The 21,940-nt window shown below is 35.7% G+C and overlaps 1 protein-coding gene across 2 annotated transcripts; it reads right to left on the bottom strand.

Annotated features, from left to right (window-relative positions):
* Positions 1-2,892: 2,892 nt before the first annotated feature.
* Positions 2,893-14,888, bottom strand: znf518a (zinc finger protein 518A). 2 transcript variants are annotated; one of them, XM_002939094.5, is made up of 3 exons: positions 14,462-14,888; positions 8,494-8,556; positions 2,893-7,824 (listed from the first exon to the last, which is right to left on the bottom strand). In XM_002939094.5, the coding sequence occupies exon 3, from the start codon at positions 7,759-7,761 to the stop codon at positions 3,622-3,624; it is 4,140 nt and encodes a 1,379-aa protein (XP_002939140.2). In that variant the 5' UTR covers positions 7,762-7,824; positions 8,494-8,556; positions 14,462-14,888; the 3' UTR covers positions 2,893-3,621. The 2 variants fall into 2 exon arrangements, with proteins under 2 accessions (XP_002939140.2, XP_031761364.1); XM_031905504.1 differs by lacking the exon at positions 14,462-14,888 and adding an exon at positions 11,537-11,847.
* Between the last annotated feature and the right edge of the window lie 7,052 nt (positions 14,889-21,940).

The following is a 21,940-nucleotide window of genomic DNA, read 5'->3' as shown; positions in this document are numbered from 1 at the left end:
CAGCCAGCACGACTGATTCGGGGAGGGAATTCCAGAACCTCACAGCTCTCACTGTAAAAAATCCTTTCCGAATGTTTAAATGGAACCTCCCTTCTTCTAAACGGAGTGGGTGCCCTCGTGTCCGTTGGAAGGACCTACTGGTAAATAAAACATTAGAAAGGTTATTATATGATCCCTTTATATATTTATACATAGTTATCATGTCACCTCTTAAGCGCCTCTTCTCCAGTGTAAACAGACCCAACTTGGCCAGTCTTTCTTCATAACTGAGACTTTCCATACCCTTTACCAGCTTAGTTGCCCTTCTCTGGACCCTCTCTAACTCAGTAATGTCCCGTTTGAGCACTGGAGACCAAAACTGAACAGCATATTCTAGATGGGGCCTTACCAGCGCTCTGTAAAGGGGAAGAATAACCCCCTCCTCCCGTGAATCTATACCCCTTTTAATACAGCTCAAAACCTTGTTTGCCCTTGCAGCTGCTGCCTGGCATTGCTTGCTACAGCCAAGTTTATTATCTACAAGGACTCCAAGGTCCTTCTCCATTAGGGATTTGCCTAGTGCAGTCCCATTAAGGGTATACGGGGCTTGCATGTTTTTACATCCCAGGTGCATGACCTTACATTTATCCACATTAAATCTCATCTGCCACTTAGCTGCCCAGATTGCCAGTTGGTCAAGATCCTGCTGCAGGGATGTCACATCCTGGATAGAATTGACTGGTCTGCAGAGTTTTGTGTCATCTGCAAACACTGATACATTACTCACAATACCCTCCCCTAAGTCATTTATGAACAAATTAAACAAAAGTGGACCCAGTACAGAACCCTGAGGGACCCCACTGAGGACCTTATTCCAAGTAGAGAATGTACCATTAACAACCACCCTCTGTACCCGATCCTGTAGCCAGTTTTCTATCCATGTGCAAACGGCTTCACTAAGACCAATAGACCTTAGCTTAGAAAGCAGTCGTTTGTGGGGAACGGTATCAAATGCTTTCGCAAAATCCAAATAGATGATATCTACTGCATCCCCACTGTCCAGCTTCTTACTTACCTCATCATAAAAAGCAATTAAATTGGTCTGACATGACCTGTCCTTCATAAAGCCATGCTGATTACTGCTCATAATGGCATTCTCCACTACATAATTTTGAATGTGATCCCTTAACAAGCCTTCAAATAACTTGCCCACCACGGATGTCAAACTTACAGGCCTATAATTGCCAGGCTGAGATCTTACTCCCTTTTTAAATATAGGGATGACATTGGCCTTCTTCCAATCCCTAGGTACCATACCTGATGAAAGAGAGTCTGAGAATATCAGAAACAAGGGCCACTGCAATTCTGCCCCTAGCTCTCTCAGTACCCGAGGGTGTATTCCATCTGGCCCAGGTGCCTTGTTTACATTTATCGTGTGTAACCCTTTAAGCACCATATCCTGTGCCAACCACTGTGTAGTTGGAGCTGAGGCAACAGTGCAGCTATTGGGTGGGACTTGGCCGTCTGGCTCCTCTACTGTATACACAGAAGAAAAGAACTGGTTAAGCACATCTGCCTTTTCTGTATCCGCTGTAACCATATTGTTATTATAACTCAATGGGGCCACACCCTCAACCTGCATCTTTTTACTATTAATATACTTAAAAAACTTTTTGGGGTTAGTCTTGGCCTCGGCCGCGATGCGCTCCTCATTTTCTATCTTTGCCTTCCGGATTGCTGTTTTACAACACTTGTTATAGTGTTTATAATCATTAAACGCAGCTACTGTCCCCTCTGACTTATATTTCTTAAAAGCTTTCCTTTTTCTCCCTATTAACTTCTTTACCTCAGAGTTAAGCCACATAGGGTGATTCTTAACACTTCTACTTTTTCTTATTAATGGAATAAATTGAGAACAGTAATGATTTAATATCATTTTAAATGACAACCATTTCTGCTCTGTATTTTTATCAGAAAACATAATGCCCCAATCTATGCCCTGAAGCGCTGCCCTTAAGGAGCTAAAATTTGCCTTCCTAAAATTCATTGTCTTTGTTGTATCAGTGGATAGTAAGAAATCCAAGTCCGGATTGGGACTCCTAATGTGTAGCACTGGCTCCTTCTGAAAGCTCAGACTCAGGGACAATGCACTGAGATGGCGCCTACACACCAATATTACAGCTAAAAATACGTTGGTTCAAGAATAACATTTTAAATGGTAGAGTGAATTATTTGCTATGTAAACAGTTTAATTTAGAAATGAAAAGTATACCATAAAAACATGATCGTATCTCTTTAACCACCTAGCATCAAACAAAATATGCCGATATTGGCTAAACAGGTATTGCCAGCTTTGATTATTGACATGGATTCATTCATTCACTTTGGCAATGGGCTTTTAAAAAGTACATGCTATTATGTGCATGAATTAAATACCCTATCACTTCTTTAAGTGTGTAGCCTAATTTTACTCATCACACCCCTCAAGAAATGGGACAGGGAAATTAAAAAAAAAATTAAAAAAAAGTGTGTGAAAGGACAGAACCAAGTGGATGCACTGCCAAACTACTATCCTAGTTGCCCAAGTGTGACAGACATTAAAGTTAAAGCTAATCAAAATGTTCCAAAATGGTCACCTTAAATGGTAGGTGAAGAGACCCACATATGAAGTGATAGTCAATTTGGCCACGCACTAACAGTTATTATATAAGCCATGAATCGTACACCAGAAAACTGCAGTTTTACAGAAGTACTGTTACAATATTTACATTTTATCAGAACATTAAAACATTACATATGATTTTTTTTTTTTTTATTTAAGAAATTGCATATTCATGTGAAGTGGTATTAGTATGTATTTACCATGGCAAAAGTCTGGTGGTGATCTGAAAAAATGATGTGTACACACAACTATTCACGATGTAACACTTTTTAATATTCATGGAAAAAGCTATATAACGCAATCTTGAAATATTCACAATCATGCTTTTTCTTTGTATTTACAAGTGACAAAATAAATGTTAATATGTTGTTTATTTAAACTTTTTATATAAAGAGAAAAAAGTAGAACGTTAATACCCATACTTAACACCTATAGAACCGGATGGGGTATAATGCTATCTAAACCTCTTCATTAAGTGAAGTAAATGCTATACAGCATGAAAAATATCAAGTTATGTGAGAATACAATTATGTATAAAATGTTTTGTATTGACAATTTCTGTACATTTCCATATGTTGTCCCTGACTGTAAAAATAACTTGCCTATTATAGAAAAAGGCAGCTTCATTTTACTGTAAAACTATAACATTCCACCACAGGCAAAGTCAGCAAATTCCAGTTATTTTCCATATGAACCACTACTCTAGAGTAGAAACCAATCGCACGCAAATTGTTTTAATCTTTGATATTGTATTCACATAGCTTAATTTGTAAATTAAGTTTATTTAAAAAAAATTAAAACTAAATACAAAATATTTTCAGACTCTGACATAGGGGGAAAAAAGAAACCTGAATATAACATGAAATGTTTCCATAGCAACACTGCCCAGTATTGTCTGGGGATAAATGTCGCCACTGAGAAAACAAAATATATTCCTGATCCTGCATAAAATGTCCCATGATCAATGACAGAAAACATTATTAAAATAGAGTGTTCCAGTCTTTCGTTGCCTCCATTAGGTGCCTTTGCCCATGACCAACCCATTCGTCCTGATTGTCAAATATCCTACCACAAAACCAGCAGTGGAATTTTGTTTTGTTTTGATTTTCAGATGTGTTTTTCACAATTTTATAATTGTTTTTACTGGTTTTCTTTAATGTCAACTTAAGCACGAAACGTTCTTTCACTGGGCTTATAGGCTTTCCCCTCCTGCCACGTTTTCCAGTTACACCATCAGAAATGGTTTCTGCCGCACTGTTCAACTTTGACTCCAGAAGAGCCTCAAGTGTTCTTTTTGACAATGTCACCGTTAAAATGTGACCACTGAATTTTGAGATGGTTCTCATTACATTTACCACTTCAGGAATATCTGCGTCAGGGTGATTCAGAACAACAACAGGTTGATTTTGTTGAGGGTACTTCACAACTTGGCTGGCATTGAAAGGATACAATCTTAATGTACGCACAATATCTTTAGGTGGACTTGGTGTGGGAATGTCTATTACAACATCACTTGTGTAGTATGATTTCTCTTTACATTTTCTATGCAATATTCTCTTTCTTGGTATTTCCACAAAATCATCAACTGATTTTTTCTTGGCAACCTTGTTTTTGATATCAAAGTCTGCTGGGTAACTGCTGGAATCAGATGCTTTTCTTTTCAATGATTTGTTTCTATTATTCCACGTGTTTGCCATGCTTGGTTTGCACTTTAATTTATTGGCTGCACAGGGTTGCAAAAGCATCTGTTGGTTACTTGTGGAGTACAAATGATCCTTAATTGAAGCAAAATTTGGTCTTGGCCTCAGAGACCAGGGTGAGCGTTCAGAGATACCCTGATGAGAAGTACTGCTAGCAGCATAGGTGTTCTCTGGAAAAGGGGGATTTTCAGCACTGGTATCCTCAATTTTAACTTTCACTGGTGGATTACCTCTGCTGTTACTGCTAACAAATGAGGTTTCTTTTGCTTCTTCCATTTTCTTTGGTTGGATATTACGGGGTAGAAGGTTTGCAAAAGTCTTTTGGGAATTGGTTGGAGCTGGTTTTGGTAAAACATAGTTTAATAAGACGGCTTGTTTTCCATCAGGCAACAAAGCATAAACGGGTTGCTTTTGAAGAGCCTCTGGATTTTTTACAGATTCCAAATTCCCTGTTTTCCCTACTGAAGAACTGGGATTTATACGATACTGTAGTAAATTCAAATTAATTGGAAGCTTATTTGCTGGAGCAGAACCAGAAAGCATTTTAGCGGGCAAGTTATTTACAGTACTTCCATAGTCTTTTAATTCTGCATTCAACAAATACGGCGCAGGAGGACGCTGCAGTCTGGGAAGTGGCAATTTTCCTTGGTTATTTCCTGTAGGTGCAACAGGAGAACCCATGGTCTGAGAATTTCCATTGGACACATTTCTAATCGTTCCAAAAGGTCCATTTGTTAATGTAAATACCATGTTGGATTTTGCATTTACAGGGTGATTAGTGTTGATGCCCGTGTTACTTTGAGTGATTGTGTGATTTGCAGTCATTTTCAAGCTACTCTGTTGTGTTGGTAAAACTGGAAGCAGCAATGCATTTGATGTTGAAGGCAATAAAACCTTGTTAGGATTAGGGTAGCCTGCATTCTGTGGAGATTTAAGTAATCTGAAAGCAGGTGAGCTGCCAGGCGGCCGTACTATTCCAAGCATTTTTTCTTTTGCTAGTTGCTGATTAACAATTGCATCTGAATGTGCTTTGAGTAGATCCCCTACTCTTGAGGGGTGTGAAGACTTGATGTCTAATGCAGAAGATATTTGTCCTTGCATGAAAGATGAAGCAGAACCTTTCAGTACATTGTCACCACTTGTTAGGCGAGGGTCAAATCGTGAAGGTGCATTCGGTGACTTAGTCAATGTACTGCTACCTGTAAGGGGATTTTTAGATGCACAAAGTCTGTCATATAATGCTTTATTTTCTTGTAGCATGTTATGAAGATAAGTGCTTTTGGCAAACGACGTAGAAACTGGTGGCCTATTTTGCAATGAGAACACAGATGTAATTCTTGGCATAAATGAGATATTGTCAGATTTACTATTTTTGTCCAATAAGTTTGTTGGCTTGTCACGCATGTGTAAATTTGCACTTAAATAGTCATTTTGAGGCCTGATGTTAGCGTTTGTAAAGTTAAATCCACCAGTTCTGCTAGCTGTTAACGTATGCAATACTGAACTTCTGATCTCGTTATCTTTAGTGTACAATGATTTAGACAAGGGTAGCCCACTATCACTGCTGTGTCGATGTCTTAACAAATGTTGCATGTTAGGATTTAGATTTGAGGAATTTGACATTCTACCCTGATGCATAGGCCCCGCAGCTAGATCATGATTACGTCCCATTTGCATATTTCGTTGCTCATTAATAGTGTATTCTTCTGGCTCTTCTTTAATGTTGCTTACACGGTCAGTACCAAAAGAAGAGTTAGGAATACTACTACGACATACTAAATCTTTTCGAAGGCTTTGCAGAAAAGCTTGGCTGGCAGCAGTCCCCTGTCTGATAGAGTTTGGTGCGACATGTCTGATAGGATGTGATTCATTTCTGGGCCTAAATGGAACACTTGTTTTTTGCAAAGAAGCAACAGATGTAGGGCATGATGATATACTGGGTTTAAATAATGGTACAGGTCTTTTGTCAACACCATTAGAGGACGCTTCAAATGGCCTCGGACCATGGGCTTGAGGATTCAAACCACTCAGTGTAGGGGGCGGTGACTGAAGTGCTGCTCCTGATTGTTTATTTGAGGGCAACAGTTTGATTACAATGTTTTGTTTTCCATTCACCATCTTGTAACCCATGAATGTTGCACTGTAATTAGCTGGAACATTTATTTTATTGTTCTTAACCATTAGCACAGTTGGACCATGAACTGCATTTTTCAAGACATTCGAGTTACTTTCATCACTGTTGCACTTTATAGTTGTCACAGATGATATTCCATCTTGCATTGTTTGATCCATATTATAGGTTGAAAGGGCACTCACAGCCTGGTTTTTATCCATGGGATTATATTGCAACCCACTCGTCCCCTGATCATCATCATCGTCATCATTCTCCATTTCACCACTGTTTGCTTCTTTTCTCCATAAAGCCTTATTTGTGGCATCTGTTTGGTACCTTTTTAAAACAAGTTTTAGTCCAGAAGTATCCATTTGTCTATCGCAACTTTCCTGCAAAAGTTCATCTTTTGTATGAATTTGTTCTCTGTGTCTGGCTAAAACATGTTTTACAATAAAATCTTTTCTCATTGCACTGTAGTTGCAGTACTGACAACTAAATGGAAATAGTGCACTGTGACCCTGAAGGTGTTTTTGAAATTCTATTTTTGAGAAGCTAATGTGATTACATTTCTGACACGCATACTCTATTCCATTATGTCTGTGAATGTGCTGAACAAACGTGCCAACGTCTCTGGTAGAAAACTTACATTTTGAGCAGTTAAAGTGCCCATTATTACAATGCATAACTGTAAAGTGCTTTGTCAAAGCCAGCAATGTATATAAATAGTCATTATTGCAGATTTCACATTTAACTAAAGCACTTCGATGAGTCTTTCGATGTTGTTTGAATGTCTGGAAGTCATTAGCAGAAAAGTTACACATTTCACATGGATACAAGGGCGATTCTCCATTATGCATTATGAGAAAGTGTTTTTGAAGGTCATTGGGACTGTATCTGATACCATTGTTACATTTTTGGCAGAAGAAATGTAGAACCTTTGCCGATATATTTGCTATGTCATCATCCAGTTGAGGTTCTGATTTAATGACAGTGTTAAGATCTGCAGAACTATCCAAGTTACTTAGGGTTCCTCTCCAGAACGACTTTCTTGCAGTCTGCTTTTTGCATGCAGCGTTTTGAACACTTTCTCCTTTTTCATTCAAAGTAGTATTATTACCAGCTATGTTCAATGCATTCTCTGGATCTTCATCAATGTCATGTAAAACACTTTCATTGACAGAAAATGATGACAGGGAGCTTGGTTCATTGGTATCGGAATCATGTTCTGCAAAATCCCACAAATCCTCTTTAGAGGGACCCGATTCCTCAGTCCCCACAGGCAAGTCCTTATTTGGTGATTTCATCATGTATATTAAGATGAAATCAACAATAGAGAGGATCTCACTGTAGCGTGAAGAGTTTTCGTTAGCCTGAAAAAGACACATACATATATAAGGTTGTTTACAATATTTTCAAATAAAAACAGCATCTGAACTTTAATAAAAGAACACTATTATTTAAGAAAAAAAAAAAAACACTCATTGTTTGTAGAGGATGCTTTGTAACTATTTTTTTCTGTCAATTACTTTGAGATATAAATGGTTTTACTATGGTTCTTCCTCAACCTTTCAAAAATTTAAAAATGCTATGTCATACAGATTTACTATATTTAAGTGGATTTTGATAATAGTGGCAGTACCCCTTTAAGAACCAGTGTGTCTTAGCATTTAATAACTAAAGAAAGCAATCAATGTATTCAATTTGGGCATGCACACTCAGCAAAGGTTAACTCCAGATGCATGCACTTTTACAATTATTAACATTTTTCTCAATCTCAAGTATTCCAATTGTAAGAACGGAGCACCTTACAGATAGTTGTCCTTTAAGGAAAACTGCCTATTACTGGCAGGGTAAAATATGGAAAAAAGTATCTTATTGGAACACTTACAAAATTAAATGATCGCGCTGTAAAAAAAAAACAAAAAAAACTAATTTCTAGGCCAATATGCTATCATATACAAACTAATACGTTAATATTAAAAAAAAAAAGTTTATAATTTAAAATATTTATACTTCCATAAACCCACAAAATTCCTCACCTTCCTCAGAAAATGGAATGGTTTCTTGTCATAATTTGCTACAACATATGGAATATGCAGAACCTAAAAAATAAACGGATCTCGTCAAAAAGGAAATAAAAGATGGGTAGGGGGTTACAGGGCACTGGACAGAAAATAAGCATTAAATAAAAAAGCAATTAATAAACTAAAAAACAAAATTTTGCCCCCAAGTTGAAGTTGCCTCTCTTGCCTTCTTATTCTTGTGAATAAAACAGCCATTCAGAAAAGTTGAGTAAAGGCAGACTATTACCAACTAAGGACGCCCTACTTAAAGCAATGTTAGATTGTTAAAACACACCAGTGTTAACCTGCCAAAACAGAAACTAGTTCATTAACCCCCCCCCATCTGTGTACAAATAGGTGATATGAAAAAAACAAAACAAAAACCAAAAAAACTTGAAAAACTTCTTGCGTGTATGGTATACAAATACATGCAAACAAATTGTAAGCAATTTAATTAGTGCAACATTTTTGGAATAAACGTAGTGCCAAGGAAATAATTCCCATTAGCTCAAACCATACAGTGCTTAATAAATAACACCAGCTTATACAGCACATTATCTACATAGCTATGACAGGAATTGTAAAATGTTTGAGCCCCAGTCACGAAAGATTTATGTAGTAACCTGTCCGTTCATCTCAAGGCACTTTGTATAATGGAGTAATATTTTCATTTTATTTACATTTTATCTGTTCCTATGTTCTCCCTGCACCTGTCGGCTACAGTACCACAGAGACCTCTCCTTCCTGTTTCCTGGGCTCTTCGTCTCCAGATTGTGTTCCCTGCTTCATGGTATCCCCCCCCCCACCCCACACACACACTGTACTGTTCAACTGTATCCTGACATCTGGCTAGAGGAGCTCAGTGCTAGGTTCCTGTAGAAAGCATGTTACAAGCATGTCTACTCCCTGCTCGGAAAACAACCATACAACTAAAAAACAAGTAGAGATTTAGTAAGAACACATGCTTTATTTAATTTCACATGGGAAGCAACTCCATCAAAGTCTGTTTTTTTTCGTATATGCAGATGATGTTGGGACTTGTGAAACAGGCATTTAATAAATACTGCTTATAAGTGACAGACAGTACAAACAGCTGGATAAAAGAGGATCGAGAATTCAATTAAAAAAGATGACCTTTTTTCTTTAATGGTTGGTTAAAAACATGTGGAACAGTGGCAGAAAAAAATACATGGCTAAGGCTGATGGCTCAATATTCGCATGTCATCATCAGACTCCATTAAAACAAAAGGCATTCTACATGGCCAGGATAGGGCTACAATATGAACATTGGTCTGAAATAATGTGGGAAAGCCGACAAACACAGTTACACCTCACCTGCCTACTAGTTAAGTTATATCACTGGTTTAACTGAAAGATAGGATAGACAGGAGAATTTGTCGATCATGCATCTGCATTTGGTTGCTGTTTTATGATCTTTAGTGCAAAATCCTTTAATTTTACAATAATTTTCTCGCCAGTAATTCCCTGAAATAGCAGATGCTGGCATATTTCTACCATTTAATTTCAAACAAAAACATTTCAAATAAACCTCACACTTCCAAAAACACGTAAATATAAGGGACAGCATGAAGCTCACTGTTGACTATGGAGTTCAGGGGAGAGCACCGATATGAGTAGGAGCTTGTTAATTATATACTGCTGATATGGTAAACTTTGCTATGAAATACAGTTATTGTACCTACCATATTACCCAGTATGCTCGGGGTTTTCTGGATAAGGTATGAAGATCCAAATTACAGAAAGATCTCTTAAGGCTACTAAGAATTAATTTAAACATGATAAACATGAAATAAATGTAATACAAAAAGTTAACTCCAGTTAGTTAGACTGATTAACTATTCGGGTAAAAAAAAATTTCAAATCATTCCAGAAAAAACCTTGGTTAATATGAAAGGATTGGCCTTTTTATTGTGTGCTAACCATCATAGCCAAATGTTTAAAAATACTGAATAACAATAAACCATATATTAAAATGTACATGTATGTGTGCAGACACAGTTATATCTTTCTTTTATAAGGCCTTTTCCATTTTAGGATTCTATTGCTAAGTTTAAATATAAACTCCCAAATGAAGTTATGAAAAGAAATGCATATTTAATATTTGTTTCTATTCTGGCCTAAAAAAACAATGTAGCAATCAGAAGCAGTAACCGCTGTCAATTTTATATCTACCCAAAACTTTAATTACATGTATATACAATAGGATTTTTCAAATTGCTTAGCCAATAATTTAAACTCAATATATTCTAGTCTTACTAGAGTCCAATACTGTAGGACAAAGTTCATAATGATTAAAAAAAAAAAAGTTGGTTTGGCTCTCAACTTACACAACAAGTCAATACACTAAACAGACTTATTGGAAGTTTTACTTGATATAAGGCAAGAAAATAACTTTTTAAATTCCCAATTCAAAACATTTTAAAACAAGCACAGAGAATGTCACGTTTCCAAAAAGGAAAGCAGCAATAATGGGCCAAAAAGGGGAAAAAATGATTGTTTTAATTTATATAGAACAACAAAACGAATTTATAAATTGCTAGCAATTGTTTCATGTATTGCAATTATAGCAATAATAGGGGCAAAAAACTAAAATATTTAAACCAGTCATACACCTTCTGACACTTTTTGGTTTTAAAGTCATTTATATTCTAACATTACTTCTTAGCCAGCTGAATTCAGAAAGAAAGTAATTATATTAGATGTACTACAGCAACATGACCAGTTAAGCCATTTCATGTAGTGAAAATGAGCAGTATACCGATATACATTATATCCTATTTAGGGCTTTTACTTTTTTCTTTTTAACCTGTTTTTTTATATTTCTCTAAAAGCATACTACATATACATGAATGGGTTATTCTGATTTATCTACATTTAGTTAATAATTACTGGGAGTTACTGTTCTCATTGATTTGTCGGGGTAAAATAAGTTCTGTTCATTTTACTCCAATGAAAATGTACAGTCAAACCATCATAAAATAAGTTTGGTTGTACTTACTTTGAACATATCAGCAATCAGCACAGGAGTGTCATTGTTTTATTACTCTGCACAATATATTTTTCTCCAAAACCATTTTGTTCCAAACCAATACCTGTTTTAAAACAGATTTTTGTGACCAAAAGATTAGCCAAAGAAGGCCCTACTCATCAGATCCTACATAATTCCACCCAATATTTGACTAACTGAAAAAAAAAATCATACAAAACGTGAAACCTCTTATTTTCCCTATGAAATCTTCATGACTTCCTCACCAGAAAGGGAGGTTCTCTGAATAAATAACCAGAATGACTAATACTTTTATTCCAAAAGAGGAAAAAAAAAACCTCATAAACGAAAATAAAAACTTGTGCCACTACCATTTTTATATTATAACTCTTTAATAGTGCCAACATATTGTGTAGCTCATTAATCAAATACATAAGTCCCTCCCCCAGAGGAGCTTCTGGTGACTACTGAACAGACATCTATATAAAAAGAGAGAACTGAATACATTGTGGCTTACATCTAAACTCTTGATAACAGTAGTTAATCACTAACCTCACTTTAATTGGGTTATTCCTTTGACACCTTTATCATACACACAAACACACACAAATACCACACCCACCCAACAGAAATCAAACCTAAACTGCATGGGCAAGAAAAACTGTAACCCATACTGGCACGAATAGAATAAAAAAGTATATTGGAAAAAAAAAACATTTACATAAGCAGGTCTATTATTAACCTCAAAATTCAAAAGAGGTTACCTTAATTATTAAAAAGAGCAAATAAACTCAAATTTGTCATTTACTTTGTTTTAATGGGTCGCAAAAAAAAAAAAAAAATTTAGAAACATTCTAATTGACTAAATAGTTAGCAATTTGCCTAAGACAGTTCCCATTGACTTCTACATGACCTCGCAATCTTTTAATTACAAACGTTTACATCAGTTACATCACATTATTTAATGCTTTCACATTTTATGCTTAATAAATTTCAAAAATTCATGTTTTATTATTCATATGCATGATTAGTTATAAAAAAAATGTGGATCATGAAAAAAAAAATATGAATGTTGATAAATAACAGCCACAGTGTATTCTCAATTATTGCTTAGATTTTTTTATTCGGTATCCAATAAAATCTTGAGATAATAAAAAAAAAATGGCAGACTGGGTATAAAACGAAAAATCAATCACAATGCAGTAAGTTAATAAAAATGGAGCAAAATAGTATTTAATGGAATGATAATTTTACACAATTTTGTAAATATAACAATTATGCACTCTAAGGAGTACAACTGTCTGACAGCAACAACTTGCAGCTTTTTTGGGGGGGTAACATTTGCTGTGTTAATAGACAAATTCACAATAATTATGTTGACCATGTTAAGTTGTGTAAGCCAACTTTGATATTTATAAAAAAAAAAAAAATTATATATAATGAGAGGTGATGCAAAAAAATCTGCTGCTCAGACAACTAAATTTTTCATTAGATGATTTCCTGCCATAAATGAACATTTGACTACCAAAATGCCTCCCCCGCCACCGTCATGCTGGTTGAGTAGCCAAATATATATAATTTCTTTATTTTTCTTTTTTTAAATATCAAAGTTGGGTTACACAACTTAACATATTATATATATTATATGATAGATATAGATGGATATAGATGGATATAATGTGCAACACCTATGATGTAATGAAAAGACAACCATGGTATTACGGGAATGACAATTTTACTCCATTTTGTAAATACGACAGTTAGGCATTCAGCTTTTTTTGGGGGGGGGGGGGGTAACATTTGATGTATTATAGCCAAATTCCCAATAATTGTGTTGAACACGTTAAGTTGTGTAACCCCAACTCTGACAATTAAAAAAAGAAATAAATGAGGTGATGCAAAAATAAGTCTGTTTACACAACTAAATTTTTTTTTATTCAATGATTTTCTGGCATAAATAAACATTTATCTACCAATTCCGTTTTTGGCAAAATCCCTCCTCCGCCACCGCCATGCTGGTTGCGTAGCCAACTAACGCCAATAGTTGACAGCCATTGGCAATTAAACTATGCCCTAACACATACTGTGTGTGTATATTATATTTATGCAACATCAATAAGGTATTGGCACACATATTTGGAATTTTGTATGATTTTTTTGTGCAAATTAAAAATGCAGTCTAGGTATACAGTCATGTGTACAGTCTATGTATTAGCTGTTGGCTTTCTAGATATAAAATATGAAATGAGGTGATTGTGGAGTGTTCCAGCACATATGGCTGCTGACAGCAGCTACAGGCAGGCACCACACCTGGAGACATGACAACATGGATCCCAAGTAAGGCTATAGCAGAGTATGGGAGTAAGGATATAGTATGGGAGTATTTGCAGCTTTGCAGCAAGTGGGAGATGCCCCTGCCCAGTGACTGGTGCAGAGCAATCAATGACAGGGCAGAGCAAGCGGCTCTCCCAGGCACCCCCACACACACAGGGAAGAGAATAGGATTGAATCCGTTGCAATGTAACACGAAACCCCAAGGTAGTATTTGCCAGCGCGGACGGACACGCAGACACAGCAGCGAAGCACCCCTCATGTGACTGAGCCCTGATAATGATGAGCGGCCATTACAGACGCGCCGTGTCCATGTGGGGGAGACCTTCCCCAGCGACCCCATGGTACCCCACCCTCTGGAAGTTTGGGGAACTTTCGGCAACTTCACCCGGGCGCTATCTTAACCGCTTCCCTAAGCGCCGTCCCCCTCCGCCCACGTCCAGTGCAGGAGGAAAAAAAAAAGTCAACCGAACTTTCAATCTGCCTCACTATCCAATGGGGGTAAGACCCCACTGGGAAAAATACACCAACATTACCACGGACGCAACCCGCTCGTCACAGTGTCTTTTTCCCTTTGCCCAACCGCTGCGCTCGCTGATAATTTACCTTGTTTTCCTCAACTGCTGCCCGAGTTTGCCGTTGGCGGCCATGACAGTTACATCCGGGAATTGTCCCTGGTTTTTTCGGCAGACCTAAAATGGACTCCAAGCCGAGACGGCGGAGTGATACGTGCTCCACCTTGTCCCCGTAAGAAGGCAGACAATGCTTTGCCCTAGAAACAGGAAGTGTAAGGAGACGTGCATTTGACCAGTTTTTTTTTTACTTGCATACACTGGTTTTATTCATAGTCTTCTATTTCCTGCATTCACCTTAGCTTCTGTTTTCCTCACTGTCTTTTAATGTTCATTGAGGAAATGCAACCCTAGAACTGCAATAGGCAAGGATTTATTGGCATGTGTAGATGTGGCACTATTTTCTCTGTGCATGACAGGTCTGTGCTTGAGTTTGTAATATGGTTGAAAGAAAAGTCAACTTTTAACCATCAGCACAATGTTACATTCAGTCAGTTGTATAAAATGTGATTTATTTTTTACTGGTTTAAAAAAACTTTTTTTAAATATGAATTAAAAGAAACAGTATTACATCAATAAATATTTCTGTGGAATTCATTTGTAGTTTTATTATTCCAAGATTCATGTTTTGCAATTGTGTTTTTGATTTATCAGAAAAGTAGATAACAAATGTATCATTTAGGGGGGGGTCGTAACCCTAAAAATCAAATGTTGAAGAATGGAGGAAAACATAATTTAAGCCAACTTTCCAATATACATTCATTAATTCATTTGAATGGTGTTTTAATTATTTGTCAATGTAATTGCTGTTAAAAGCATTTTCTGTCTTTCCCTTGCAATCTTCTGCACTGGTGGTTCTGACTATAGAAACAATGTAGAAGAAGCCAGCTGATTAACCAACTTGTCATCGCTGGAGTAGAGATGACTCCAGCTGCATGGTGTAAAGAGTCAGAACCAGGTGTGCGGGAAAAAGACAAACAGATGCTGCTTAAAATAGCAATTAAGTTTACAAATAACTCTTAAAAACTTTAAAATGTTTAATGAATATATTTTGGAAATTTGCAGAGAAATACATTTTCTTTTATTATGAAAATTAACCATTTTATTTACATTCCCTTTAATAAGCATTGCAAATGTTTTGTTTTTTTAATTTTGCATTATGTGTTAAAATGTAACGTACAAACATTAATTAATATTCCTAACATTCAAGTAAATTAGCATTCATTTTTATTTTCTGTAAAGATTTACAGATATTGGTTGCACTGCAGCATTTCATAACCGCTTGTGGGTGCTGCCATACAACTTACTCTATCTCTTTGAAGGTAAAATGAAACATTTTAAAACCTTGATTTTGTGCTGTGGGACATGGGTAATATTTATTTAAATTACAAACCACTACTGATTTTGGGGAAAATACAATTTACTGTGCCGAGTCAGGGCTTAAGTGAAAGTTTAAAGCTAAAAATGTTAACTAGAGGTTAAATTATTCACATTTGCAAAGTAGCAGTGCCCTCGGTGGCCATATGTTCATGCAACTGGGATACAAGTTTGCTTGCAAAGCCAATTTAGTATTCATCTTTCAGAAGATGACATCAAAAGCCATCAGAAAATCTTTCAACGATAAATATACTAACCATTAAAATGTGTATTTATACTCACAGCACTTTACAAGGTTTTATTTGGAAGCACTACATTTTAGTAACTGCCTTACAACTTCCAACGTAAAATAAACTGTAATAGAAATAAAAAAACAGCATCTCTAGAGACCACGTTCCTTTTTGTTCCTAAAAATGTAATTCAGAAACATAGATCACTGTACACTGAACTATGGCTTTTACCTGTCTATTTGTGTTTACCTTTACAACTCACAGTAGCCTTGATTGCTTTGAAAAGAAAGCCTCATTCCAGTAAAACAGTGCCTTCCGCTGGCCCCAATATGATTAAAAAAGCAATCATACACAAAATATAATCAGTATAATGTTTATTTAATAAAACAAATACTTCAGAATTAAGCATTTTTATGGAAAGGGAGTCTAGAGCATTACAATCCATGCAAGCCATTTATTTGTTTTCATATTCTGTTTGTTTAATGTCCCTATAGTGTGCACTTTGACTCGCAGCGCATACGGCAGCATGGAAATCAGGGAGTTCACTGACACTCACAGTTAGTATTGCAGTATAGTTCAATTCAAAATGTAGGGACTGATTTATCAAATTAATGTAAGCTCTTGCGAGTAGGGCCCTCCCCCTATTGTCTCCTAACAATAGCCAGTTACTGTGAGTCAACTTTGGTGAAAAGTTTGTCTGTATATGTAAACCATTAGCCTTGTATTTGTGCCGCTTTACTCTGTAAAGCACTGTGGAGAACAATGGCGCTATAAAAATAATAGTAATAATCAAATGTCAAACTGGGGAATCCTAAAGGATTCCCAGCAGTTTTATATTTTTCCCATTTATCAAACATTTCCTAACATGAAAGTGTTTTAACAAATGGACGTGATATGTGTGTTAATTTGTCACATTGTGTTAGAATGCCTTGAGTAGAACACCATTCTATTGTATAAAGTGACAATATGGAGCAGCAGCACTAAACACTATTGCCTGTCTGAATCCTTTCTCTCTTGAGTATCATTTGCTAGGAGACTTTGGACAATTATACATTAAACTTATTTTACAGAGTGGTTACAATTACCTATAGTTAATTAATTAATCCCCATACATTACACTGATAAATAATTAAATACTGATATATTTATTAAATATTTGCATTGCATTTGTGATGGATACAGCATTATATTTTCTGTCATTCTCAGCACCCAGCAAACCAGAGTGATTTTATATGTGATTTATTGTTCCTTGGTTTTTGTTAATTAAATATAAATAAACCAGTGCATCATCGCCATATCTTGTCACCTGGTCTCTTAATGACACCATTCAAGTACAGGTATGGGATCCCTTATCCGGAAACCCGTTATCCAGAAAGCTCCAAATTACGGAATGCCCGTCTCCCATAGACTCCATTTTAATCAAATAATTCAGAATTTTAAAACTGATTTTCTTTTTCTCTGTAGTAATAAAACAGTACCTTGTAATTGATCCCAACAAAAATATAAATAATCATTATTGGATGTAAAACAATCCTATTGTGTTAATGTTTTATTAATTCTTTATTAGACTTAAGGTATGAAGATCCAAATTACGGAAAGACCCCTTATCCGGAATACCCTTGGTCCCGAGCATTCTGGATAACGGGTCCTATACCTGTACTGGTAAAACAGAACACACTGCTGGTACCGCACTGGTGTGTGCCGCTAAAAAACATAAATCATTTATATGACAAAGATGCAAGCGATAATTCATCCTGTCTATATAATCTCATGAAATCTTAACTTCATGGAAACATATAGATTCATATTTATTATTTATAAATCACTACTTGGGTCCACTACACTGAACAGTTTTACAATGCACTTATTATATAGAGTGGCTGAAACTAGTGCAAGTGAGTAAATAATAAATACAGAATTAAATTACAGCTTAAACGGGTTGTTAACTTTTCGTATGATGTAGAGAGTAATATTCTGAGACAATTTGCAATTGGTCGTCATTGTTTATTATTTGTAGTTTTTTTTAATTATTTCAATTTTTGTTCAGCAGCTCTCCTGTTTGAATTTCAACAGCTATCTGGTTGCTATGGTCCAAATTACTTTAGCAACCAGGGAGTGGTTTGAATGAGAGACTGATATATGAATAGCATCTGACCTGAATAGAAAAATAAGTTGACAATAAAACTGTAGCCTCACAGAGCTGCTGGGGTCAGTGACCCCTATTTGAAGAGGAAGGAAAATAATTCAAAAATTAAAGAAATAAATAATTAAAATCAATTGAAAAGTTACTATGAATTGGCCATTCTACAACATAATAAAAGTTAAATTCAATGTGAACCCCTCCATTAAGTACAAAATACAGATGAAAAAGGAAGGATTTCCCTTTCCTGTAGTGGGTGTGTGATATGCAGATACAAATAGGTAGATAACTAATACAGCATTTTACAATGATGGGGTGTTGGCAATAAGGGTCAAACGGAATCAGATACATTTAACAATTTAACCCTAGGTTATTGTAACCACTCTAAAATACCAATTTAATGTATAATTGTCAATAGTGGTAAGAAGAATACATTTCTATAGGTATATAGCGCCATAAGAAGAAAATTTACATTATGATAATCAAGTGTAAGTGGGTACTATGGTAAAATGGTGGCTCAGTAAAGAATAAAGATGCCTAGAACCTTATGGATTTTAGTAGGCACTGAGGAAAAACTATTACCGTACTTTGGTGCGAGTTAAAAGGAGTATATTTTTATAAAATAATTTATTGCTTACCAGTGTGGTATGATGCACCCTTCACCTAATAATGAGTATTATACAATAAAGATGTCCTATGTTTTCAAGAAAGTCTACCAGATTCAGCTTCCAGAGTCTGTGCAGCCATTCTTATTTTCTATATGGGAAGAGATGCCTTATTTTCTGTAAGAGTTTTTTTATTTATATATGGTCATCTGTAACTGTAAGGAGGGGTGTTAAAAGATGGGGAAGCTGCAGTGCAAGCGCTATCTATAATTTTGTTTGTAGCAACAAAATAAACTTTTTTTTTTTATTCAGAGTCACATTCAGGAGTTGTCTGATTATCCATCTACTGCACTTACACCAGGGATCCCCATCCTTTTTTACCCATGAGCAACATTTAAATGTAAAAAATGTTGGGGAGCAACGCAAGCATGAAAAGATTTCCTAAAGGATGAGCAATAAGGGCTTTGATTGGTTATTTGATAGCCCAATGATGACTGGCAGACTATAGGAGGTTCTGCTTGACAGTACATATGATCTTTATGCCTCCAAATCTTGTCTTCAAGTCAGAAATTCAAAAATGAAAACCTGCTTTGAGGCCATTGGGAGCAACATCAGAGGGGTTGGTGAGCAACTCATGAGCCACTGGTTGAGGATCACTGACTTACACCACTAAAGATACATTTTTGACTGGCTGCCCTGAATTAATATTTTTCTAGAATTGTCCGCTGATTTACAGATAGTCACCAGTAGAAACTGGCGTTCCTCTGGTGTTGGACATTATTTTTTATTCAAATATTTAATTGATCTGAGGAGAGAAAAAGAGAGTAAAAATGTGTTGATACTATGGTCGTCTGTACCAAATGGAGAATGATGGAAACTGTTTTTGTCTCCACTTACAGCTACAAGGTTACTGATGGTGAACCATCATAAGGACCAGTATGTTGAAAAAACTGTACCTGATCGCATGGTGATGAATGGATATTGCATGTAAAACAGTTTAAACTAGAGTATCTCAAGTTCAGCGCATTTGCAAAGTCCCCATATACAGTTGTACTTCATCTTATCTTCATCAGCAACTTAGTTTGACTGACAAATGGCAAGATATTTTGCTTATGTATTACAGATGATTGCATTTTTGGTAACTGACCAAGTATAGGAACTATAATGCAGAATCCGTTATCCAGAAAGCTCCAAAATAGACCACTTCCATTTCCTATAGTGTCCCATTTAAACAAACAGTCCTTTATTTTCCTATAGACTATTGTGGTGCTCTGTAGATTTTAATTTTAGAAATAACAACATACTTTTCATCTTATCCTTTTTCAGTTAGGTACAGTAATTCAGAGCTCAGTTTATTAAATACCTCTTTGACTTGATTTTCTATAATTAGCAAAAATGGTGTGTGCAATGCTAAAAACTATGAGTGAATAATCCTAAACTGCTGAATTTGGATTAAATAATCCTAAACTATGTACTGTTTATATGGTACAAAATCCTGAACTCCAGTTTCCAGTTTTTCTGTTCCACCTCTCCTCCAAAATGTTTTTTATGTAAAAAAATCCACCACATTTACATTCACAGCTGTTCATTAAAATGGATAATTGAAAACAACTGGACTTCAATTGCTTTAGATTTACCTATACTAGATACACCATGACCTGGATAAGTGAAAATCTTCATAGTCATTAAAAGGAGTTAATCATGGCAAAAAACTTACACCCACATTAAATTGTAATAAATTCTTCTCACTGATTTCTGTGCTGCCTGTGGTGGGAATTTAAAGGGAATGTAATCCTAAAACTAGCATTTTGCCTAATTAAAGAAAAAGGTAATCAGTAGGAACTTTCTAGTAATTAAAGTTCAAGTAAATAAAATTGTAGCAGAAGTCAGCTTCCTCCAGCCAAGACTCCAGTTCCTGCAATGCCTTACTTACTTCTTCACAGAGCTGCCTTCTGCTTTATGGTTTTCAAAATAATAAATCAAAAGAGACAGGCAGATACTACTTTCAGTTGCAGTTATTTAGTAATACTTTAAAAACCACTGAAAATATGTAATGAATGTATATTGGAAACTTCCTTAAAATGACATTTATTGTGTTTTTTTTGCCATCCCTTTTAATGCTACCCAGTGTGTAAAAATGCCTTATTCATGAAACTGGAGTAATTATATATATTTTTATTACAGGTATGGAACCTGTTATCCAGAATGCTTGGGACATTGGGGTTTCTCCCATCCATTTGGGAAGGCTAGGGCCTCAATAAAAAGAAAAACAAAATATGTAGTACCGGTATAGGACCCATTATCCAGAATGCTCAGTGCCAAGGGTATTCCAGATAAGGGGTCTTTCCGTAATTTGGATCTTCATACCTTAAGTCTACTAAAAAATCAATAAAACATTAATTAAATCCAATATAATTATTCCTTACTGGATGCAAAATAATCCTATATTAGTTGGGATCAAATACAAAGTACTGTTTTATTATTACAGAGAAAAAGGAAATCAGTTTTAAAAATCTGAATTATTTGATGGAGTCTATGGGAGATGGCCTTTCCGTAATTCAGAGCTTTCTGGATATCGGGTTTCCGGATAAGGGATCCCATACCTGTAATATGTAGGTATGTAATTTGTTGTCCAAAATGACCTTAAGACCTTAAGTATACGAAAAATCAATCAATAATTTAACCCAATAGGATTGTTTTGCATCCAATAAGAATTAATTATTTCTTAGCTGAGATCAACTACAAGGTACTGGTTTATTATTACAGAGAAAAAGGAAATCACTCAAAAATGTGAATTGTTTTATTAAAATGGACTCCCTGGGAGATAGCCTTCCCCTACTTCAGAGCTTTCCGGATAACAGGATTCTAGATAATGGGTCCCAAACGTATATATAGTATATTTTTAGAACAATGTAACTTTATTAAGCTTATGAAAAGTACCCTTGTGGCAAAGTAATTAAGGAAAATGATAGCATTCCTTCTACGTCCATAACTTAAAGGAACAGTAACACCAAAAAATGAAAGAGCTTTAAAGTAATAAAAATATAATGCACTGTTGCCCTGCACTGGTAAAACTGGTGTGTTTGCTACAGTAACACTACTATAATTTATATAATAAGCTGCTGTGTAGCCACGGGGGCAGCCATTCAAGCTGGAACAAA

Source organism: Xenopus tropicalis, chromosome 7 (genome assembly GCF_000004195.4).
Source record: "Xenopus tropicalis strain Nigerian chromosome 7, UCB_Xtro_10.0, whole genome shotgun sequence".
NCBI lineage: Eukaryota > Metazoa > Chordata > Amphibia > Anura > Pipidae > Xenopus > Xenopus tropicalis.
The sequence above is the reverse complement of the archived record's forward strand: the minus strand, read 5'-3'. Positions and strand labels throughout refer to the sequence as shown.